At 32.8% G+C, this 26,528-nt stretch overlaps 1 protein-coding gene across 2 annotated transcripts in view; it reads right to left on the reverse strand.

Annotated features, from left to right (window-relative positions):
• Positions 1-26,528, reverse strand: part of LOC143230337 (adenylate cyclase type 5-like) — a 207,302-nt gene that overhangs the window by 36,925 nt on the left and 143,849 nt on the right. For both annotated transcript variants that reach the window (XM_076463731.1, XM_076463732.1), the window contains exons 5-12: positions 22,828-22,977; positions 21,312-21,433; positions 20,770-21,009; positions 14,512-14,670; positions 11,493-11,738; positions 6,155-6,299; positions 3,940-4,037; positions 2,602-2,683 (exon numbers count right to left, since the gene is read on the reverse strand). In XM_076463731.1, coding sequence (XP_076319846.1) covers positions 2,602-2,683; positions 3,940-4,037; positions 6,155-6,299; positions 11,493-11,738; positions 14,512-14,670; positions 20,770-21,009; positions 21,312-21,433; positions 22,828-22,977 — 1,242 coding nt within the window. The remainder of the gene's footprint in view (positions 1-2,601; positions 2,684-3,939; positions 4,038-6,154; positions 6,300-11,492; positions 11,739-14,511; positions 14,671-20,769; positions 21,010-21,311; positions 21,434-22,827; positions 22,978-26,528) is intronic.

The following is a 26,528-nucleotide window of genomic DNA, read 5'->3' on the forward strand; positions in this document are numbered from 1 at the left end:
TGAAATGTTTCTTGTCTATTAGATTATACTGAAAAAAACATTCTGTATTATAGTTTTAAAATAACATACATATTATTAAATAAGAAAGTTTAACACATTATCTAACTCATGTTATAAGGATATATAACAATTTCTTCAGAGCAATTATATGAAATGTAAAATATCATCAAACAAACACATTACATTAAGACAGACCAAGATGAAATATTTAAATAAGGATAAGTTGCATAAACTTAATCGCACGTTATTAAAACGATTTTCATAAGCTACTGGAGTGATGTGACGACGTGTTTAGCACCTAGATGACCGACCATTTGATAATATAATGCTGCTATGTAGACAAATTGATGTAAAAGTTTTATACAAAACAGTGTATTTGTATGTTGGGGTTGTTAAAAAGTGCAAAAGAAGAAATGATTCTTCAGGTGTTTTCATAGAAGTGAGGCCCGATATGGCCAGGTGTTGGAGACCCAACTCGTAATCTGAGGATTACGAGTTCAAATACCCCTTACACCAAAACATGCTTCCCTTACAGTCATGGGGGCGATATAAGTAACGGTCAGTACCTCTATTATTTGGTAAACAAGTAGCTAAATTAGAAATAGCTAGCGTAAATAGCTCTCGTATAACTTTGCGTGAAATTCAAGAAACAGTGGTTCAGCGATATATCTGTGACTTAAAACTCTAACTTTTCCTGGATTTCGATATTCGTGGCAAGCACAGCACAGATAGCCTATTATGCAGCTTTGTGCTTAACCTTAAATAAACAAATGAAATATCCTCATCTGGCAAAAGTTCATAAACTTCCAGCTATATCTAATAATCAACGTCTGTTTTCACGAACAAGGTAATAAATAATTTCATCAATACATTTCCACCATGTGCCTCTTAAGTATATTGATGTGGCGTTAGTAACTTTTTATAACATTAATCTGTTTATAGTTTTGTGAATTGAGCAAAGTTTATCAAAATGTGTGGTTTAAGATGAATGGTTTGAGTGATTGTTTGTTTTTTAATTTTGTGCAAAGCTACACGAGGGCTATCTACGCTAGCCGTCCCTAATTTAGCAGTGTAGGACTAGAGGGAAGGCAGCTAGTCATCACCATCCACCGCCAACTTTTGGGCTACACTTTTACCAACAAATAGTGGGATTGACCATAACTTATAACGCCCCCACAGCTGAAAGAGCGAACATGTTATGAAATTTGTTATAATACAAATTGCGGTGTCTGGTGAAAGTTTGTAGAATAGCCATTAGACTGAGTACTATGTTACTAGTGGAGGAATGACAATATGGGACCTAAAACATCATTTTTCCAAAGGGCGATTAACCCACTATATTTAAAACTTCGATATCTTTCTCTCTTTCATTCAGGTCTTATTATTTTCACAACTCGTTGATTATGTTGTTCTTCAAAAATAATTTAAAGAATTATAATTACTGCTGTATGGTACTGTTTTAGTTTGTGATAAAAACTTTACACTTATTTTTGTAATATGTAATAGGACAGATGTAATTAGTTGAATGTTTTTAAAAACGTCTCCAAGTAATTGATGTCCTTCTAATGTTTTATCAAGTTACAAACAACACCATCAATATAACTCAGAAATTAATCGCCAATGATATAATACAGTACAGAGGTTGCGACGTTATTATAAATTGATGTTGGAGTCTCAACACGTTGTTACAGTCCGTGTCGCATCGTGCAATCATGTTCTATTTGACGACCATGCATTTTGATAATGTTCCTGCAACGTAGTTTCCACCGCAAGGTCGTCATGTCCCAATAACATCACGCTTTCTCGAAGATTACCACAAATTATCTAGTTTAAGAGGACAATGGTTTTCAGCGCCCGTTTAAATACTATGATTGCATAGATATCCATAAGTAATGTATCTGGCGACATGGCCAGTATGTTTCAATTTGTAACATAATTAATATCGGTTTCACTTATTTCACTTCTCAGCTGCTTGTGGTGTGGGATGGTTGAACAAATATGTAGTGAAATCAATTTTCCAGCTAAAGATCCTTTTTCATTGTGTTGCCACTGGCCTTTGTGTTTGGGAATTCTCATCTAAACGCTGCACCTTGCTTATCACAGCTGGGTTATGACTTGTTTCAGGACCCTATCTCGATGGTCCTGGTGTCCAAGTTGATCCACGTTTATTTGTTTCCACTAGTATTAACTACAGTGAATAGCACTGTCTTGAAACATCTAAATTCACAATCTATAATAATTCTTTATGATGTGAAGAAATATGTATTAATATTTTACGTAAAGAAACAACAACAAAAACCGATTGGTGTACCTTCCTTAAACCACCCGGTTTCAAATATAGCTCTGATACTTGTCATCCACAGTTATTTTATATCGGGTGTATTTGTCACTTGAAACGTTGATTTGCATATTTAAAATCGTTTTAATGTAATGTATTCAACCCTCTATATTCACCATGAAACAGCTTCTCATCAAGGTACTGTGATTTCTATTTTATTGGGGGAGTTAAAGAAAAATAAGATTTAGGGCATATAAAATTAAGCCTTGTTGTTTAGAAAATTTTCCGAAAGAAACCAAAAAATGAATAATACAAATACTTACCTGTTTTGAAACTTTAATCAAGATGAGAACTCCAATAATACAAACACTCCCTAGGACTTGAAGAAATGGCCTTAACCAATAGCTGTTGAAAAAACACATACATCATATATATATATATATAAATTATATATATATTGTGTATATATATATATATAAATTATATATATATTTTGTATATATATATATAAATTATATATATATTCTGTATATATATATATATAATATTTCGGTTTTCAATTTTTGTATATATTTTCAACAAAGATGTTTCTCGGGAAAACAAGTGTAGTAATATTAATCTTAGCACCCATTCACAGGTTATGCAAGTAAATTGAAATGTACAGCTTCTATCTCTTTTAAAAATCCAAATTATAATTTTCCATCTTTTTTCTAGTCTCACAAGTAAATGAATTTGAGCAAAGTGTTGCAGCTTTTAAATGAAAAGAATAAAATCTGAAGTCCCTGAAATGCTTGAATGTGAACGAACGCTTCGGACAACACGTTTTCTAGAATTTATATTTACATATTTCTTATACTGTACTTTAGATTCTTCATATAAGAACCAAACTTAAATAATAAGATTTGTTTAATCGTCAAGTTATACAATGATTTATTTGCTATGTGTTTAAAACAGTGAGCGAACTCCACATTTTAGTGCTATAAACTCCCAGAGGAAAGACTACTAATCATCACCATCCACCACCAACTCTTAGACTACTCTTTTACAAACGAATAGTGGGATTGACCGTCACATTATAACACACCCACGACTGAAATGGCGAGCATGTTTGGTGTGATGGGGATTCGAACCCGCGACCCTCAGATTACGAGTCGAACGCACCTGGTCATGCCGGGCATATTTGACTGGAAGCAGTCGTGTATATCCACATTTTGCTTTCTGAAAAAAATCGTATATTAATATGATGGCATACCATCATCGCTTTATAATTATACGTCAGTATTTTTTTTGTTTCAGTTTGTAGTTCCCTAACAAATACCATCATTAATAAAAACATTCTTACAAAGGAGACATAACTAGGAACATACTGATTTGAAAACACATTTATAAAATGCACTGATTGATTTGTGATTTCATTTTATAAACTCAAATATGCTAAAAACGTATTGCCTACAATACTGTATCAAATAAGAATAACCTTTTGACTTTTATTGGTTTTTCTTTAGAGAATCAAATGGTTTTCAGAATCGACTTCTCTGATTATATTATCCTCAAAACAGAAAAAAAACAGCTTTCATTAAAAAAGATTGCAAGAGGAAAACGTCTGATATTTTAATACGCCAGTTAATATATTGTGGTTAATACAAAACTTTATCACTTACAATGGAAAGATAAGAAGTTGAATTACGGCTATGAAAAGTAAAAGGAGTCCACTAGACAAAAAATACGTCTCAAGCATCCTGTCTTCTTCGCGCATATACTGAAAAAAAAAAAACAATATATGTTTGCACAGATAAAATACATAAGCATTTATAATAATAAAATACGAGCCTTTTAAACATTAATACAAAATTTATCGATAGAATCAGTGAAAGAAAGAGACGATCGGAAACAGCTTTCATTAAGTAAAAAAAAAGTAATAATCAGAGCTAACTCAGAAAGGTTAAAAAAAGTAATAATCAGAGCTAACTCAGAAAGGTTAAAAAGTAATAATCAGAGCTGACTCAAAAAGATTAAAAACAAAAGGGAATGTTTGCTGATGAATATGAGAACGACATTTACAACAAAAAACAGAAAATAAGATGTTTCGGAATAAAACAACTATATATAATACGTATAACTAAAATTATAAATATATTTTTCTAAGGATAAGTATAAATTACAAAATTTTAAAGGATTATGTACGGACGACAGCGGGTAAAATGGTTGTCCGGGAAATGATATGGGGAAATTGTAAGCAATTTAAATAATAAAATAATGTTTCTCAAGTACAGATAATTTGTAATACGCAAAATGAAGATTAAAAAATGTAGAGCTTAAAGGTAGACTATTTTTATTGAGGGTAACGGAGTATTGTTTAACGGAAAAAGTAAGAATTAGAGCAAACATAGATTTTGTACTATGCAAAATCAAAATTTAAAAAAAATATAGCTTAAAGGTAGGATAGTATCGGTGATTGTAACGGAATATTGTTTAATGTACAATGTTCATTTTATCAGTAGTTGTAGATGACTATTAGTTTTGTTGAAGGTAGTAAAACTGGAAGATTTGGTTGCTGATCTGTTTCTTCATTATTCTGATGTATTTTACAGAATTGTTTTACATATTTTGTGTTTTTATGGAAACACCCACCATACGCTCTTACTTTTAGAAGGTATTTCATCTTCTCAACATATTAGGTTCAAGGATTTCCACACCTATAAAGCCACGAGTGTCGTGAAATTGACAGGCAACCTTAATGGCGAAAAAACTGTTTCTGACATGATGAATTTTAAGTTAAGAAAGCCAGGAAAAGTTCAGTTTGATATACCAACTTAGAATTGCAAATTTTGAGCCAGTTGCACATATTTGTAACATATAAAGACATTGTAGTGTGACACTTCAATAAATTGTCTTTAATTCAAATGCATATTTTGTTGCTATACACCGAAACCTGTTGGGCGAATTGTTCGGAGTATCATGTTAACGTTAAAAACCATAAGAAGTTCCGAAAATAAAAAGAAGAAATTCTAAAAGTAACTTGTATTTGGTATCCCACTTGATTCGTACAGTACAAAGATGCAGTTATTGTTATTCTAATGTTTTCTGATTTTCTGATGCCCCACTACACGAAAAGGATCGAGAATAAATGGGATTTTCTATCAGTTTATTCGTCTATCACTTAAAGTTAAAAGCACATATGTGTTTTGTTATATTTCGTCCCACTTGAATCAGGCCCGGTAAACATAACCTTGATTGCAAAAAAAAAAGTGTTTTATCTAAGATAGCATGTTTATTTCATTGGCCCAAACAAAACGTGTTAACGAATTCCATTCTATATAAAACGGTTTATTTCATTCTTGCGAATGATGTTTTTTCTTCCTCTAAATATTTAATCATTATTTTAAGTGAGGACCGGCCACCTTCTTCAGGTTCGAGCTACAATTTGTTTATCTCACGCGAGCAAGATTTGAACCCAAAACCTTTCGTAAACCGAGCGAGTGCTCTACCAGTTGAGTGAGTAAAGGTTAGCTCAAAAGTAATTACTAGTTAACGACTCAAACTATCACTGGTTTAGTCCAAGTTTTTTAACGAAGTGTGATAATCCTATGCAAAATTGAACTAAATATAGAGAGGTTGATAAAAACCAACCACATATCAATGATTATTAATCCGAAGCTGTGAAACTAGAAAAGTGAAGTAAACATATAAATGTGGTGAAACATTAACAAAGCATAATTCGTACTTTATGATGTGGTTAAATGGATTGCTAGCATGATGTTTTTCATCCATGAACGGATTACCTCTCACCTTTTGAAATTAATATATAAAACATACATATATAAATACACGAAATTAATGTATACATAGATACATATATATATAATGTTTTTGCACCTTTTCTTCCACTTCTGGCTTGCGAAATCTCAGTAAGAATCTTTTGCAATGCTCGGACCGTAATTGGTCAATACTGCGAGCGTCAATAGCACGAGCCAGGTAATCGTTTACTTCCTCCTGGGGGTCTTTGTAGTCTTTAGTTCTTCTGTTCATAAAGAAACGACAACTATCAAAATTAAAGTTAAGATAATACAAGTATTGTATCACGTTTTCAAAATTTTAAAGTATATAAAGTCAATATATCTATATATTTATATCATAGAAAATACTTGAATTATATATAATCATAACATGCATGTTTAATATATATTTTTTAAAAATTGAGGACGCCCTTTAGTAGCTCAGCAGCAAACTTCACAGCTTATCGCTAAAATTCCGAATTCGATCCATACAATGAATACAGTGCAGATAATTCATTGTGTAGCTTTGTGCTTAACAAATAGGTTAAAACGGTTTTAATATGCAGGCATTACTGAAAGAAACTAAAAACTACTATACAATTTCAAAAAAATATGCATTAACTCGTTACTGCTTGATAAGAACACTATTTCAACATACAGATTTCTTTAATAATTATTTTGTTCCTTCCTGCTATGACATTGGCGAGAGAACTTGTTTTCGGTTTTCTTAAAATCAAGTATTTTCTTACGCTTCAATCATTATTAATAATTTATGTTACACATTCTGAGCACTTGTTATTGAAATTTAGATAATTAAATAATGTTATTTTGAACTTCCAACGTGGACGTTGACCTGGAGAAGGCGCTAGTATAAAACTTGAAACGTCATTCCACTGTAGAAACAGGCAGAAGTAGTCCATTAAAACCATAACTTTGCTATAGAGTTACATGTATTTAATGTAAAACAAGTGGAGGTAGAAATGTCGTCTTTCAGAAAAAACAGCAACAACAAACAAAACAGCCATGTACTGTAAGCCACGTCTTAAAAATATCTTTATATTCTCAGTACAGAAAAACCAAAATGACTGTAAGCGGCATGATAAAAAGCAATTGAGAGTTACAGATGGACATAAAGAAACTTCAACATAAGCTCAAGTAACTTTTAGAACACAGAATACGAAAGAATTCTAGCGATAAAAAATCAACATTTTCATACCTTTGTCGATTATGCTTTTATACTTGTATCGTAAGGATACACAAACATACATATATTATTTCATGTCCATTGTTCTTTCTCACTGAGAGCGTACTTTGGATTCCAAAACGTATGAAGTTAATGCTTCCATTAGTGTCCATTGTTCTTTTTCACCTTGGTTCCAAAATTTATGAGGTTAATGTTTAACGTCTTTTTTTCTTTTTTTCCAACTGAGGATGTCTAGCTGATTTTAAAATGTATGACGTCAATGTTTACTGTAATGCTAAATGATATCTTTAGGTGTTTCATGGCAGAAACATTCAGTGAAAACCTTACTGACGAATGGAGTAAACGCTTATTTTAATGTGGCATTTTATCAACTAGTGTTTCAGGTTGAAAGTACTAACGCAAGCTATATATTTAAAACGCAGGTAAAAGTTCAATAGCATCGTATATCAGTTACTTTATTGCGGTTAAGAGATTTGTTATGTCCTGTATTTCAAGATATTTGTTGTTTTACCTGGTTGTCCAAAAAACCTTGAGATTTTTTCATCTATAGAATTCTTATTTGTGATGTATGAAAACAGGTTTCTTCGTATCGGCACTTAAAAGGCTGTTATTTAAATATTTCTGCCATATATTAAATATTACAAAAGTATTGAAAAGAATAAATGATTTTGAAGTGACAAATTAGCCTGTACGCTTACAAAAAAAAAAAAGATATAAGACGTTAAACAGTAATAAATAAGGAAAAAAAAACTTTTCGAAAAGGAAGTAATTGTAGGGATGACTAATATCAATCCTTTAAAAACGATGTAAACAAGAGTAAAGATTACATTAGTGCCATTACTACATAATAGCACAGACACAAAATACAGTATATAGTAGAAAGTTAACAGGTAAAAACAGGATGAACTAAACGCAATTGCGATTTAAGTTATATACTCTGCTATTAACATTATATGTTAACTTTTACATTTGCTATTATGTATCAATGACGCAAATGTCATCTCTACAGCCTTGTTTCCATAGTGTTTGAAGGATTGATATTAGTCATCCATGCATTTACTTCCTTTTTTGATAAAACGTTTTTTTTACTTGTTTTTTAATGCAATGTTTCATAACACACAGAAAGGTTGTATTATAACCAAGTTCTAAGTACAATGAGGTGCCAACTGTAATATTTATTGTTTATCTGTTATTGACTGGTAATTCTTGTTTCACTCTCTATTTGAGCATTTTAAAGGAAAACCTCACTTCTGTAAAAAAAGCTACCGTTTGAAATTATGTCACCTCGGTGAAATTGATTGACACCATTGTTTTGATGTACGAGTTATTATATAATGAAAAATATGCAGAAGAAAGCACAAGAAATTCCAACTTTTTCTATGATTGTACAGATATTCCTAGAACGTTTAGCTCAAATTTATTATGAAAGGAAACATTTTACAATTATGATGACATACTGAGGAGGTATTTAAAATACCGTTTCGATGAACAATCCGACCCATCCCTGCACGTGCAATGGTGCACCCTACCTGATAAGCATAGATAAATGTGTCAAATTACAAAATAACATCGTAGAACAGTTGTTAAATTTTTCTCACATATCTATGTATTTTTTTAATGTAGACATTAAGTATATTGTATATAATCTCAGATCTGGCAAGTGTTATAAAAGGTATTAAACTTTCAAAGTAAATGAATTATCTTAGTCGTTACAAATATAACAATACAGTCGTGTCCTTTCTGTTCATCTTTAAATTATTATTGCATCAGTCCAAAAGTATTTCCGAAACGAAATTCGGAAAAATTTTTTAATCATATCTTAACATTTAATATCATGTGAAAAATCAATAAAACAAACTCTGCTGCTCATATCCAGCACAGACACATCCCCACGCTTCAAAAAGTAAATCTATAAACACGTACGAAGAATGGCCTCTTCCTTATTAAGACTTATAATATGGTTTTTAATGAATAAAAAAATCTCTTTTCAAAATCTCCTGAGATTTAAGGACGTTTTTTTGTTTTTATAATCACATAGGTAACATTTCAATAAATAAGTAGTAAATTTTGATCACATACACTTAAAAAATTCCATAATAACTAAATTACAATGATTTGGATAGAAGATAATTAAAAATAGTTAGTTTACGAAGGGAAATATGGACCGTCAAAAAAGTAAAAAATCAAGTTGAATCAAAATGCAAATATTATATTATATATTTTATATTATATATTATATTTGCTTTGTGAATCAATTTGTTTCTTTACTTTCTTGATGATCACTATTCCCCTTTTTAAACTAACAATTTTTTAGTTATACTGTTTTTTAAGTTTTTGTATCTGTTCATGGAGAATGATTTTTAAGCTTCATACGTGCATATACATTCAATTGAGCGTTACACGTTTTTCAAATTTACTGTTACATTGGCTTATTTCCCATCCAACCATTAATTACTTTGCCAAGTGGGTTTGTGCTTGAGGTTTCGTGTAAACATGTTTTTAATAAGCGTCGAGTACAAAAGAAACCGTTCACAACAACATCGCCTATACTATGTATTTATAACCACGTAAATAAACTTTCAATGAAAAGTAATAAACCTTTCAAATAGGTCATGCATGAATATTCGTTGCATTTCATATAGTATAGCTGTCTAGGTTTGGTGTAAGATACCCAGACGATTTTGCAGTATGCTTATGAAATAAAAATATGAGTAATAATAAAATACACACTCACAATTTCGGCGAAGTACGAAAATCAGTTGCATAAATTGTCACTGACAATACAAGAGAAATCTACTATGATAATGGTCTACTGTTAGAAAACTCATTAAAACAGCCACAGAAATCTACGTAGAGACAAAGTATATCAGCAAACTCGAGAAATAAAAAATAAAAGCAAACATGAGATATCATTAATCGTCAACATCACAGTTTCCATTTAATATGTTATTAGCTGCACGTACTATTTTTCAATTAATGCGCATTAGTAAAACACTGGATTTTTCAGTGACTTAAAGAAATTATAAGGAATGAATTCTGAAGGCGTTTGAAACTATAATAATAAGGTTGGTTTGGTTTTGAATTTCGCGCAAAGCTACACGAGTACTATCTGCGCTAGTCGTCTCTAATTTAGCAGTGTAAGACTAAAGGGAAAGTTTTCAACTTTTGGGCTACTCTTTTACCAACGGACAGTGGGATTGATCGTCACTTTATAACGCCCCCGCAGCTGAAAGGTCAAGCATGTTTGGTGTGACGGGAATTCGAACCAGTGCCCCTTGGATTATGAGTCGGGTGCCTTAACCACCTGGCAATGCCAGGCCAATAAGGATAGAGGCACTGTTGAAAATATAAACATTATTTACTATAATAATCCAAAACGTTTCTGATTAGTGTAACATACTTAAAAGGCTTCCACGTTTCTGCAATACTTGAATGGTTTCGAAGGGATTACACTGGTAGTAAAGAAGAACTTAGACTACTTTTGGAGGGTGAAAATCTTGACTTTCAATAATAAATTTAAAAGAGCCCTAGCCCTAGCAGGAATTAATTTAGCATCTGTTTTGAGGCAGTATATCTAGCCTTTTTTGCTGCAGTCTTCGATGTTTGAATGACTTTAAATATAAACTTGGCTAGTAGTGATGAACAAACCTGATAACATCTATCCTTTTATTTCAAGAATCAACATAATCCTGTGACTCGCGTAGGAGTTTTTTTTAGCAGGCTTATTCACATTTCAATAAGTTATTCATAGTCGTATTTTTCTGACGGCTTGTGAAACAAGAATTATACAAAAAATAATATGATGAACAAATGGATGAATTTTGGATTTTGTATAACAATCGGAAAATTTTTGTTTCTATTATCCAAATTTAAGCAGTCTTAGCCAAAGAGATAAAAGGTCTTGAGTGTTGTTTTAAAAACAAGCTTGCTTTCTAAGATGGCAGTCATTATTCACTATGAAAACATCAATACGGTGAAGGCATTGCGCCAAATCTGTCCTGATGTAGTTTTTAATAATTTATTTGTTTCTTTTGAATATTCAACGGCCATGTTCATTACTGCTCTGTTAAAAGATTTTATTACATAATCAAACACCAATAACATTCACTTTACTAAATAAGGAGTAAGAACTACAATTTTTAGCCAGAAAAGGAACATTTCTACTTCACCTGATTTTCTCAGAACTACATCTGCGAATATTTAATATTATATAATTCGTGCCCTTAAACTTTACCTCGTTTCCAAGCCCATATTATTATCCATGTGACCCATCATCCTCATCTCCTTGGAAACAGTGTTCAGGTTGACAATACTTTGTCGAGACCTTACTTGATTTACTCTGGTCTTGTCATCAGGAACGATGAGATAAGTCTCGATATTATGGTCTCTAAGATATACATGCCGCTCGCCACCATTTCCTGGCTCCAGCCGATATTCTCCATTTAAGCATTTCATCGTTTCCTTAGTGATGTGAATGAGGCTAAAGAACGACACGTATTATGGGACAAAAATTAGGCCAAAGAACGATTTAATGCTGAATAATACGAACCTGGAAATTATGTGTCATACTTTACAGAAAAATATCTAAGGTACAGGGAGAGGTGAAAAAAGTGTCCCCTGTGAAAATTTGTTAATTTGTTATATCTTTTATCAGATAACAGAAAAATATGTAAACCTATATGTTTTAGAACACACTTGACGAGATCTGTTCAAATACAATCTCAAGTTCTAATTTTAACCATGGCTTTCAAAAATACTTGACCTTTCCATAATTTTAGTTACTTTTATCATAAAAAACGTTGTGCACCTGCTGTAGTTTCTTTGGGTTTTTTTGTCCACCCTCTGTATGACTTTGTATATTAACAATGTCTTGTCTTTTTTTGTAATATTTTCTAACTTTTTTTGCTAGTTCTATAAAGTCAAAACATATTTTATACCATTCTTTATTTCTCAGTGGAACAAGTACACAGAAGATGCTGGACAACTAAATTACTTCAGAGTAAGAATCGTAGCAACGTCAACTCTTATCTGATAATTTGACTATGGTCGAGATGCTAAGCGTTATTGGTTAACTTACGTTCTAGAAACAAGGGTGCTCCCAGTGGCATACAATATGTCTGCGGACTTACAACGCTAGAAATCGGGTTTTGATGCTCGTGGTGGGCAGAGCACATATTAGTCCATTGTATAGTTTTGTGCTTAATTTCAAAAAAGAATTAGTGGTCCAGAAATTAACTGACTCTTACTGAAGGAAGTAAAAACTAACAAGTGGAAATCAAACCAGTGGATTTATATAAAATTAACTAAGTTGTCATGCCATTAGTTAATTAACCCGGAAATTTTGCAGCAACCCTAAATAACGTTGAAGGGGCTCTAAAGCAAAAAAACCATGGTGACTACGGGGAAACCTCTGTTAGATTTAGCTGAAGTGTAAATAACCATGATGCTTACGTGATAAACTTCGGCAAATTTAGGTAAAGCGTAAAAAACCAAGGTGATTACGTGGGAAATTTCGGTAAAGTTAGCTAAAGTGTTAAGAACCATGATGATTAGGTGGGAAACGTAGGCAAAGTTAGCTAAAATGTAAAAATCATGGTGATTACGTGGGAAACTTATGTAAAGTTAGTTAAAGTGTAAAGAACTATGGTTATTATGTGAGAAACTTTGGTAAAGTTAGTTAAAATGTAAAAAATCATGGTGATTACGTGGGAAACTTATGTAAGGTTAGTTAAAGTGTAAAGAACTATGATTATTACGTGGTAAACTTTGGTAAATTTAGTTAAAGTGTGACCAAGAAGAAGCGTGAACCTCGAACAAGGTGTGATAATAATGAATTTTGTAAAGTATTTCTTCATTAATACGTGGTGGTCATTGTGTGATTAAAGGAATTAACTCACTTTTTTTTTTAATGTCGTTATTTAAACTTTGAAATGTAATCAGAAGGAATTTAAGATAAATAAATATGTATATATACATATCTATATATGCTCATTTTTTTCTCAATACTACATGAAGATCCAAATAGGATAGGATCGGAAGGATATGCGTATTACAACGTATTATTATTATTACATTCAAAGACAGAACAACATAATCAGCTGTGATTTAAATGAAATATTTTTTGTTCTCTTCTAGTATTAGAAGATCAAATTGGCTGGAATAAATCTAGCTAAATAATAAAGCTTTACGTCGGTAAGTAGACATTTACTGTTAACTTGGTTTCATCTTTCTTAGGAGTCAGCTGTGGTGAAAATAGTCGTTGTTTAATAATTTTAACTTATTCAGTTCAGGAATATACAAACCTTTTTTTACATGATATGTGATCCACTATTTACCATGTAATACCTTGAATCTTTATTTCTAAAGTCACCATTCTAAACTTTTGTTAATACTTTATTTTATCTTCAGAGAAAAAAAACAACTTAATATGCTATGATGTTTTGACTTTCATTATGATTACACGCATAAATCATTATCATAAACATCGTTAATTTACTTTAGATAGACGGTGGTACTTTCTAATGAATCTTATGATTTTCTCCCACTAATACACTGTCTTGGTTTTTGTAACAAGACATTTAACAAAATAACTTCTCGAGATATTAACCCTCAAGAAGTTTTTGCCAGTGAACATTCCTCCTACTGAGATAAAATGTTCGAGAAACACCCCTGCAGCAAAGATAAACTGTCTTAAAAACATCTTATTACTAAGATAAACTATCCTAGAGACCAGTCAGTTACTAAGATAAAGAGTCCTAGAGACATTCCTGCTACTAAGATAAAACGTATACTAAAACATCTTTGTTATCTAGTTTTATTCACCTTATATCTACACTAACAAAACTTTTCTTATCTATTAAATACCTTAGCACATTTTTCAGGAGTTTAATTAACACCTTAAAACGCTTCTATTACTTTTAATTAGAAAAGAATAACTCCACAAGGTTTGCTACTATTTATATTGAATAATAGTTACCCCTAAACCACATTACTATATTTATTTAGATAATAATTGATTTATAAACTTTCCCTCTATTGTTATTTATAGAATAATTATCCGAGAAACCTTCTTGTTATTTATGTTTTAATAAGTATTACCTAAAAATATTTTTACTACTTTGAAGAAGATAAGATTTACTCAAACATTTCCTGCTACGTTTATTTAGACGAGAAGTTTTTGAAAAATGCTACTTTTATTTTTCTAAGATTTATCTCAAATATCTTCCTGTTAACCTTATATTTGATAATCTCACCCAGGAACTCCTCCTGCTTCCATGTAATTGGCCAAGCTAACGTCATTAGACCAAACATCAAACTGCCACTTTCGGAGTCCCAGCACTCCGCAATGAACACGACCTGTATGGATCCCCACGCGCATGTTGACGTCTACTCCAGTAACCTCACGTACTAACCTGTAAATACGAATGTCTGTCTATTTACAGTAATATATTTATAGCACCATATGTTAGGATAAAAATATATATTTTTACATTAACATAAGCTATTAGCTGGATTAACTGTCCGTTGGAGAGTGAAATAAAAAAACAAACTCGTTTGTAATAAAGAATAAGAAATTGTGTTTTTATTTTTTCTTAACATAATAAACATTAAAAGTGCAACAAAAATATAAAAGCACAAATACTGAAAAAACAGACATTCTGTTTTCAAGAATTCTAACAATAGTGGTTACATAGTTCATTCTAATGCTGAGGGATACACAAAGTTGGTGGGGTTTTCTGAAATTTGAGGTGGTGTTCAAGCCACCATAACCTTCCTCATGTTATCCTCTACCATTGTATCAAATTTGTTGCTGATTGATCAGGAAATGTAGAAACGTATAACGAACAGATATATGCGTACATATATTGATGTCTATTTATATAGATAATTTGAAACAGTCATAAGAACCCTGCACTATTCTTCAAGTGTGCATACATAAAGTCTACATATAATTTTCCTAGTACGGGTGTACAAAACTCCCGTATCATTCTTTAAGTACAAGTACAAAGTGATCCTGTGTCATTCTCAAAGTATGGGTATATGAAGTTTCCATATCTTACTCCAAGCACTGATATATAAAGATCCCACATCATTCGATAAGTACGAGTAAGGTTCTGTATCATTTTCCAAGGATGCTTACAGAAAGATCAAATATTTTTATCCAAGTATGGGTATACAAACTTTTTTGCCTTCCAGTGGGTCAGCGATTGAGTTTGAAACTTATAAACTGGTTTCGGTACTCGTTCTAGATACAGCACAGACTGTACATTGTACAGCTTTTGTTTAACGATAAATACTTATGCCAGTAGCTTCAATCTTTAACTTACTCATGATAGAAATTCTAAAGTTTTAAATATTTTATCGTATAGATCAAATGCAGTTTCTTTATATTACAAGTAGTGGTGAGTGTACTAATTTCATGGCCCGGCATGGCCAAGCGTGTTAAGGCGTGTAACTCGTAATCTGAATGTCGCGGGTTCGCATCCCCGTCGCGCCAAACATGCTTGCCCTTTCAGCCGTGGGGGCGTAATAATGTGACGGTCAATCCCACTATTCGTTAGTAAAAGAGTAGCCCAAGAGTTGGCAGTGGGTGGTGATGACTAGCTGCCTTCCCTCTAGTCTTACACTGCTAAATTAGGGACGGTTAGCACAGAAAGCCCTCGAGTAGCTTTGTGCAAAATTAAAAAAAAACCAAAAAAACCCAACTAATTTCATAATTAACAGACACAGAAAAATGTGTCCAGGAAACATACAACATTTGTTAAGAAAGACACTCTTTAGATCGAAGAAGCAAGTAAAACCAAAACTTTAAAATCAAACCCACTCGACAAAATAACAATTTCAGTTCTACCTAAAGAATAATGCGTTAGACAAGGAGTTTTTATTCTGGCTCATGTTGACGAACGAAATATTTCATTGCTGTTCAATAAGTGTCATTAAAAATCCATATTGTGTCTACATAAGTAAATATATCAAAAACAAACAAAAACCTCAAAAGGAAAAACTACTAATCGAATAATTTTTCTGAAAGCATTTTCATAGGAGATGGAATATATCTGTTTTCATCACAAAAATTCTCCTGAGTTTTTCCAAAAACGAAATTTAAAACATTGTTGGTCAAAGATGACGTGAAATATACATTTTTTTTTCAAATTTAGAAATTTTTAGATAAAATATTTAGTGTTCGAATTATTAAGTCAAAACCAAACAAGATATTCTTATTTTTAATAATAAACCGAGTGTTTGTTTGTTTTACACATTTGGTAGTTGTATAACTTTTGTTCTTTTATTTGATTTAATGTTTTAAAGTTCAAAAATAGTTCTCATACAAATCTCTCTTCGTTATGTATATTTGCAATAAAAATATTCATCGCATCACGTGAATTGGCCGTTCACTCTAGGTTATTTTCAATACATATACATACTATAAAAGCACGGCTAGCTTTACTGCATGGAGAAAGTTAAATAAATGTCTTTGTTTTGAAATAATCTAAGCCTAATTTCAATTCATTGGTTAAAAATCCATGAAGGTACTATAATCGGTTGGCTAACCCAATTCATGGCATGATTCTATCTGTTCTCTGTTTCATTACATACCATTCAAAATGTCTATTCTTGGTGTACTTTTGTCAATGAGAACGATGAAAGTTCCATGGAAGTGATTAGTGATCCAATCTCAAAATAGGAAGGCTATGAATCGATAAGTTACGATGGAAACGCTTCTCTTTAATCATTACTCTTTTAGAATCTTCAGTTGTTGCTTATTACTATTTTTTAAAATCGAACATTTTATGCTTTGTGGTGCATGCTGATGCATTTTTAATTTAACACACATATATTATAACCATAAACGTTTAACCCACAAACAAAACACAGTAATATGAAACAAAATACGCTGCATATTTTTAAAAGGATCCTAGGGTACAACCTACAACACGGGATTATAAAATGCATTCTAAGTTTTGGAGGTGACTGAGAAGTAGGACCCACATTGCGGTGGGGATACACCGTCTATCAGTCTCAACCTCCAATTCGCGAGTCTCACACAAGAAATTTAGGAGAGCGATATGTGGGTGCTCAAGCTCACAGCGTCCCACATCTATTTCACCCTTCACTGCCTGCAGACAGTTCTGGGAAGGTGATGCTCTCTCAAGTTAAAATAAGAATAAGAAAAAGATAAACATAAAAAAATGAACACAAATAAATAAATAAGGTATTACAATTTGGGGCTAAGTAAGATAAAAGTTACCTCTTGAAGTTAGCATTCCTTCCCCCAATATGGCAGAGGAACTAATTAACACGACATCAGTAAAGTGATAGTTTACTGTGGCTGTCGTGTTCTTATATTCGGCTCAAGGTGTACATCTGCATAAAGTAGTGCCAAGTTCTTAGATGACCTTATTTTTAACTAAAAATAATTTCAATAATTTTTAGCAGAATTTCTCAGATTTTACTTTCTTTTTCTTATTCTTATTTTAACTTGGAAGAGCAGTCACCTTCCCCCAACTGTCTGCAGGCAGTGGTTTGTTTGTTTCGTAATTTACTTGCTAGCCGTCCTTAATTTAGCAGTGTAAGACTAGAGGGAAGACAGCTAGTCATCACCACCCACCGCCAACTCTTGGGCTACTCTTTTACCAACGAATAGTGGGATTGACCATCACATTATAACGCCCCTGCGGCGTTAAGGACGAGCATGTTTGGTGCAACGGGAATTCAAATCGCAACTCTTACATTACGAGTCGAACGCCTTAATCCACCTGGCCATGCCGGGCCATATATAAGTGTGTGGCAGTTAGTTCCGTTATTCGATTTAAACAAGACAATACACCTCTGGGCTCGGCATGGCCAAGCGCGTTAAGGCGTGCGACTCGTAATCTGAGGGTCGGGGGTTCGCATCCCCGTCGCGCCAAACATGCTCGCCCTTTCAGAGTTGGGGGCGTTATAATGTGACGGTAAATCCCACTATTCGTTGGTAAAAGAGTAGACCAAGAGTTGGCGGTGGGTGGTGATGACTAGCTGCCTTCCCTCTAGTCTTACACTGCTAAATTAGGGACGGCTAGCACAAATAGCCCTCGAGTAGCTTTGTGCGAAATTCTAAAAAACAAAAAAAACAAAAACAAACAAACAATACACCTCTGGTAGCAGGAACTTCTAACTAGCTGCTTTTTTTCTCTCTGATTAATAGTTCACAATTAGTGACGGTTATACGTGAATCATAGGAATCTTTCACTAGGTCACTTAGCTCGTGTGCGCATAAACTACTGTCCAGGTTGAAAATGCCAAAACATTGCCATGGTTATGAATGTAATTATGAATGTTTTATGTTGTGCCTGATTGAAATAGGGTATTATATAACTGTACGTTATTTTAGAGTTTTGGATAACTATTATTTACTGATAACTCTTAATCTGATTGATCTAGTACTAGCCTGCTATACGGGATGATCATCGATCTAGTACTGACCTACCATGACGATATGATCATCGATCCAGTACCAACCTGTCATCACGGGATGATCACCGATCTAGTACTAACCTAACATCATGGGGCGGTCACTACTGTTCGTCTTATTTTAAAAATATAGAAGATTAAAAAACGAATCAAAATATTGAGTGTCTGAAAATACTGGTTGTTACTTTAAGTTACATGTAAGTCCTTTGCGTTTAAAATTCATATACATCTGTTTTTAGCTCTAACTTACTTGAAGTCAACATATATATATGTGTTATTGTTTAATCGCTTTCGTAAGTGCAGTTTTTAATAGTTCATTCTAATAAATTTGTTTCTGTTCTGTAGCTTCTTTAAAGAGACTGTTATTATTTATTTCTTTTATTATTATTATTATATTCACATAGACTTTGGTCCTGTTTGATTACTTTTGACCTTGGGACTTACTTTTTATTTTGTCTAAGCGTAACCGACTGCGCTATCTGCTCTTTGCCCAATACAAGTATAGAAGCTCGGAATTTAATGTTATAATTCATCAGGCTTCACGCTGAGCCACTAGAGAGCTGGGATTCAATATATGCAGATAACACAAAATTATCCGAATTTATACATCAATAAATTTTATCGGTTAAGTTTAGAACTGTCATGTATGCAGTAAAACTTAATAAAACATCGACGTTTACAATTTCATAAAACATACATCTGTTGTTAACAAGATATTGGCACGTACAAGAAAGGCGACTATAAGACCAAGGACCATTAGATCTTCTCTACTGAAAGTTTTCTGATGCTAAAGAATCTAATATCAACATATTTCCTCCTTCCACACAATAAAAATGCAGAACAAAAACTTCATTTTCTGAACTGCATACCTTTCAAGGCAGAAAACGGAATGTAATACATTTTTCAATACTCCAGTAAACACTTGGGAATATTGTAAAAGGGCAATGCGTGCGACGTATCATCCAGTTTTAGAAGTTTCGGATAATGTTAGATTTGATAAAAAAATAAATATGGAAGCAGTGGAGAAAATTAAAAATAACCTCAAACACATAAAATAGCAAGAGATACGACCATACTGAGGTAATTACAACACCGATCGAATAACCTCCCTATATATAAAGCGTAGTTATCTGTTTGTCTATCTGATGTCACAAACTGTTGCGAGGAACCGGTTAAACTAATTTCCATGAGATTTGGCAAAGAAACACAGAGTTTAATTAGATAAGCAATCGGAAGAAAGGTTCGAGCCATTTTCATTTTACTACCTTAATGCCACGAATCAGAGCTAAACTGAGCAAGTAGGTTGGTGGACAAAAACATTTGAAATCAGCACAAATAAAACTAACATTTAATGCTACACGTAGCATGAGTACCTATGTCTTTGAAGAAACGTTCGTATGCTCCAGCTGAAAGTTGTGGGGTGAAACGGCTCACACTCTCACTTACAGCAGTACTTTCTAAGTCCAGCATTGATGAATATCTGCTAGTTCACTATAAATGAAACTCTTAGTGCTTACAAAATCTGTTTATACTGAATAATTTATAACAATTTACAGTGATATTCTAAATTTTCTGAATTACAGTTTACTCTAAATCGAAACTACCTCAAGAAAATGATAAATTCCGGCGGTGATGTTGAGAAACGCTAAACATGTTATTCACATCATGTTTTCTTCCTGGACAATCTTTAATAGAGAAACTAAATAACAATCAAATTGATCTTCTCTGAATGAGCTCTTAGGAGTGTGCTGTATTATTAGTTAAAAAAACAAACACAGTTCTTGCATGGATACATGATGATCCGAATACTAAATTATATATCAAAATATATAATTCCTTGATTTACTGAATGCTTCCGCTGCTGTGGTTGTTTTAACAAAAATATTTTTTTACAAGATAGACCTTACGTCTTAAATCACAAACTCCATACTTTTCTGCATTAAAGACTCATAATGATAGCATAAAGTTGATGATAAACCTCGACAATAAAAGAGAGAAAGAGATACTGAATGAATTCTAAACTTATCCATGGATTTACGTTTAAATGTAATTCAACTCACGCTATTGCGTCAATCATGTCTAGCCCCATTTCTACACAGCAGTGAGCATGGTCAGGCCGAGGCTCTGGCAATCCACTGACACAGTAATAACAATCTCCTAAGATCTTAATTCGTAAACAGTGATTTTCAGCTGCAAGTTTGTCGAATCTGGCAAACAATTCATTCAGGATCTTCACCACTTCCTCGGCAGTGCACTGTGATGCTAGCAGGGTAAATCCACAAATGTCTGCGAATAAAATACTAGAAGCGAGAAAATAAACTATTGTAAATGACTCAGGGTAATATAAACTTTTATATTAAACTTAAATCAATCAGTATATCTATCTATGATTTACTTAATATTACATCTTGTAATAAATGAAAGAGATTTTATTTTATTTCTCTCACTTGCCATATTGTAACAGCCGATTTAATGAAACCAACTTACTTAATCAACAGAAAAATAGAAGGCAGTGGCAGTTTTCAAGCCTCTTTCTATTGTTAAAAGAGGCTTGTTACAATCTGACAACTCTTTTAACGTATTACAAACGTTTTATTTTTACCTGACATTCTCATGTCTTTGAATGTAGATTTTGTGAAACATCGTATCTTGAGGCTTCTTGGCGATATCAGACTTCATCTCCATGGCAACGTGTCTCGGGAGAACAGACAATAAGAGACGCTCCTAAATTAAAAATAACAAAATTCATGTCCTTATCAGACGTCAACAAGCACGTTGTTTCTTCTAAGAGTTACCACGAATATCGACCGACTTCTCTTAAATTCAAATGCTAGGAATGGGTACATTGATTAACAAACAATGAAATAAAACAGGAAAATGAAGTTTAATTAAACTCTTTGTTTGCATAATGTTTTAATATTAAGCTAGAATTCTTCCTCATCTCTCAAGAAAATAAACGTTCACTACTCTAGATTTATAAAGCACAGCATTTATATTTAACAACACACTATGTCTAAAAATAGCATTTTGTAATTCACTTCGATTTTTAACAAAATACTTTAGATATGTCCATTACAACCAATATACTAAATGTCTCATCACAGTCTCAAAAAACACTGCAGGAAAGCCAATATCAGGTAGATTAAATATGCTTCAGCAACAGGAACTTTATATTATTTAAGTAAAATCCATTCAGTACTACAATTACAAAACTTAACATTTTCTGAAATAAACAAATATTCTCTTGTATCATATTTCAACTTATTTCTATGGCAAGAAATGCTCTCATAGTGCATATATATATTATAACGATGGAAAATGAACGACAAATTATTTAATTCGTAATATGAAAAACATTTCGTTTCAGTTATTGATTTCTTTAGATCAAGTTTCTTCTAATCATGCTCGTTTTCCTACGTTGCACTAAAATACTACATGCTGTAACATTAAAGAGTGTTGGGACATTTTCAAAGGTTATTTGAAATTTGCCATTTTTGTTCGTATTAAATGAGTTATTTTAAATAAGAGCGTCACTTATTTGGTTCAACGTTTTTATCAATCTCAACGAAAAATAAAAATTTATTTTGTCTATACTGAAATGAAAGATCACAAAGATCAAATTAAATATTCTTTTTAATATAAATCTTGTTAGGCATTGATACTTTCTGCTTTTAAGAACAGTGTAAGTTTGAATAAGTTAGAATAGACATAACGTTATACCTTGACCAAAAACTGGGTTTGGCGGACATAAAAACTATGACTAGTTATGATAAACTAGTTTTGACAAACTAGGATAGACAGATTCATAATCTCGGACAAATCATGATGAACAGAAATATGAACTGTGAACTCTGATAATTTTTTACTGACAGAAATGAGAAATATAGATGTTGTACGTTATTAAGCAAAAAGCTACATAAAGAGCAATCTGTACTCTGCTCACCACGGGTATCCAAACCCAGTTTTTATCAGTATAAATCCGCAGACATACTACTATGATACTGAGGGGTAGAAATGTAGATGAAAGGTGAGGCGACAGAGTATAAAAGTCAAATAAACAGTTGTAGTTTCACATAGAATGAGAAACGTTTATGTGATAAAGTTTAAAACTGAAATACCTGTTTTTGATTTTCTCGTTGAATGTTTAGACGTGATTCGATACACTGTCGTGTCTCTAGAAACGCTTGTCTCTGGGATGCTTTACTTGGGAAGTGGGAGAATATGCCAGCAATATTGATGGCTAAGAAAAGTAACGAGCTAGCCAGAAGCTGAAAAAAACATCAAAAACCTTTTAGTGTCTAGTTATCTAACAGTACCAAAAACAAATCCTAAAATGTGAATTATATATTTCTGTAGTGGTTTTCTGATAGCATTATGCCATGTGAGTTTGTAATTCGTTTGGGCCCTGACAAAACCTTTCATATAAAAAGTACGTTATTAATCACTGAAATAAATATCATACTTATCGATTCAATATTAAACGAGTTTTTGCCGCATTACTTATTCGAGCAAGAGCCTTCCTTTCTAAACTAAACCTTTCTTAAGTTAAAGAGATTTTTGTGGATCTATAACAGCATAACAAATCGACAGTCGATTTTATTTTTCTATGAAAAACTGCATATCTGGGTTAGAACTAATTGAAATCAAAGTGAAACCTCACGAAAACCTGATTTTAGTTAAGTTTACTTTATTTTAGTCATTACAAAAATAGCTCATGAACAAATCGAGAGTTCCCATAGCCCAACTTCTCGACTCTGCTTATTAAATTCATCAGTTTAAAAAAGGCAAAGAATTCAGTCAAATAATATAAAAAATATACTGAAGTTTTTCAGTTGTGCTGTCAATTTTCATGACTGATAATAATTTGAATTCATTGTGTGTGGAGTAACGTAACCCAGTTGAACTGTATGTGGTAAAAATGAGAGGTAGCATTAAGTATATAGACAGTGTTAAAACAGAATGAGAATGATATTAATTCTATCGATACAATTTGATTGGCACTATAATGTGATGGTCAATCCCACTATTCGTTGGTAAAAGAGTAGTTCGAGTGCAGGCGTTCGGTGCTAACGGCCGATTGTCTTCTCTACGGTCGGCAGTTTATAATCATGGACGGCGGCGGACAGACTTCGTAGCTTTGCCATAAACGAAACAAACGAACAAATTAGAATATACTAAAATTAGTAGGGTGGTACGTTGATAACTTCACATTATTAACAAACAACAGATATACACTTTTTATTCGGTGTTTAGTCTTGTTTTTTAGAATATTTACAGAAATAAGCATTACTGTATGAGGAATTAAGTAGAGTACATTGAACTGTAATAATATAAAACCTAAAGAAGTTATTATTCGTTTCATTCAGTAGAGTTGAGTGATATTTTGCTCTTATTCAAACAACAGCCATCACATTGTCGTAATGCATTATCTACGGATTATTCACCACTCCAACACTGATGAGAAACTCTTGAGACAACGAGCCAAAATCTCAGTCTTTGTTCTTATCGAGATGGAAGCTATGTCGGATCCAAAGCTAATTTGCAAATGTAAAGTGACAAAGTGTCCGAGGTGTAGCAGGTGTGGTTGTGATAACACACCAGTTGCTTACGAAACTAGCTGTAAGAGAGGTCAGAGAGGCTTTGGAGGAGAAGTTGCTGTACAGCACTCTAGGTGAAGTGCGTTTGCTTATAGGAGCAACAGACTCATTTGTGTATCAATGACTTGTCCTCAAATGAGAAAGACAGCGAAGTCGATTCGGCGTAGTACGAATCTTGAGGATACCAAGGAAAAGAACAATTTAAGGTTAAGTTAAGAACGAAGACTTTTTCTGAGACAAGTTCAAAAATACTACAAGGTTAAGAGGAGAGATGAATACTATAATGGCGGAAAACCGTGGGAGAGAGAAACACTAAAATTATGGAGGACCACCATGAAAGTTTTCTTTGTTTTTGAATTTCGCGTAAAGCTACACGACAGCTATCTGCGCTACCCGTCCCTAATTTAGCAGTGTGAGACTGAAGGCAACTAGTAATCACCACCCACCATCAGAGACTGCATCGTAAATTAAGACGTTACACTATAATAAAATTAAATCACAAGCTCCAAACTCAATGTTAAATAAATATGAATTTTTACTATATATTTCATGCAATTTTGGTCATACCATCTTATGTACCTTGACTAACTGTCACTACATCAATATAGCATCTTGACACTATGACACACAATCCTTTATCTTTAACACTATGTTATCAGGATCCTTTACTTACGATCATTGTAGAATATTTTATTTTTACGTTATGCCAGCAAACATTGATATCTTGGAACTATGTCCCAAGAACACTTTACTTGGCACTACTTCAGATAAAGCCTTTACATTATCGCCATCCCACTATAACTCTTCTAATTTATATATATGTCAGTAAACTCTACTATTTTGACATAACACTAGAAGTTTGTTTCCTTTACATTAAACTAAACTGACAAAATCCTTTACTTTGACGTTATCACAATAAAGTACTATACCTTGACATTAAGCCAATAAAGTATATAACTTTAATATTATGATGGAGATATTTTCCTTGATTGTACCATTAATGAAATAACACCGTTGGGGTCCTTTTTTTTTGCCATCACTTCAGTAAAACCATTTACACTTTACATTTTGCCACTAAAATAATTTAACATTACAATATGCTACTACAATCATATACCATGGTACAACGCCAGTAGAATATATTATTTTTACATTGTGCTAGTCTTATTCATTATCTTGAGTTTATGTCCGTAAAATGAATATTAATCAGAAGATATAATTACACAGTTTGAAAAGAAGTCAATGTAGTAGTTCGACATTGCATCTTCTAAATATACTTTGGCATTATCAAGTAGAATGTATCATAAGCCACTTGAACATTATTCTGAGAGAATTCTGTATTATAAACATGAAATTAGATTACACATCTTTAACACTATCGCTGGCTTCTTATTAAACTGTGTATGTGGGATTGAGTGTCTTGACTTTCCCTATCTGTGAATGCAAGTGACTTTATATTATGCAACTGGCTAGAAGTAAGAAACTTGTCATTGTGTAACAATATCCGTATATCTTATTAATGTCACTGGAAACATGAATATAGTATGAAAATATGTAACCGAGATTGAGTATTTGCATACTATCAGTAAGAATATATATATATATATTTTGCCTAGGATAGCCAGATGGTTAAAGCACTCGACTCGTAATGTGAGGGTCGCGGGTTCAAATCCCCGTCACATCAAACATGCCTGCCCTTTCAGCTGTGAGAGTGTTATAATGCCACGGTCATTCCCACTATTCGTTGGTAAAAGAAGAGCCCAAGAATTGGCAGTGGGTGGTGATGATTAGCTGCCTTCCATAAATTAGGGACGGGTAGCGCAGATAGCCCTCGTGTAGCTTTGCACGAACTTGAAAAATAAACAATATATATCTTAATATCGTGTTACTAGGATTTCGAAAATTTAAATCATCTTTAATAACATTTCTTTGGTTATGTTACTGGGATTGTGAATTTTTATACTGTCAGTAAATATATACCTTTATGTCGTTCATAATGTTAGAAAACAACAACAGAAATACGTAAGCTCAAGAAATCAAGTGAATACAAAGATACGAAACCCTATAATCCATAAATTTTCGAAATGTATTCTCTCCTTCAACAGACGCATATTCGGAATCCCACTTTGCCCCTGACAAAGAAAGGTTCTCTTTTCGCAAGTATTCGGGTTATAGGGTTTTCAAGTCTTGATATCATGTTATCGAGATTGTGAGGCTTGACA

This window comes from Tachypleus tridentatus, chromosome 10 (assembly GCF_004210375.1).
Source record: "Tachypleus tridentatus isolate NWPU-2018 chromosome 10, ASM421037v1, whole genome shotgun sequence".
Taxonomy (NCBI): domain Eukaryota; kingdom Metazoa; phylum Arthropoda; class Merostomata; order Xiphosura; family Limulidae; genus Tachypleus; species Tachypleus tridentatus.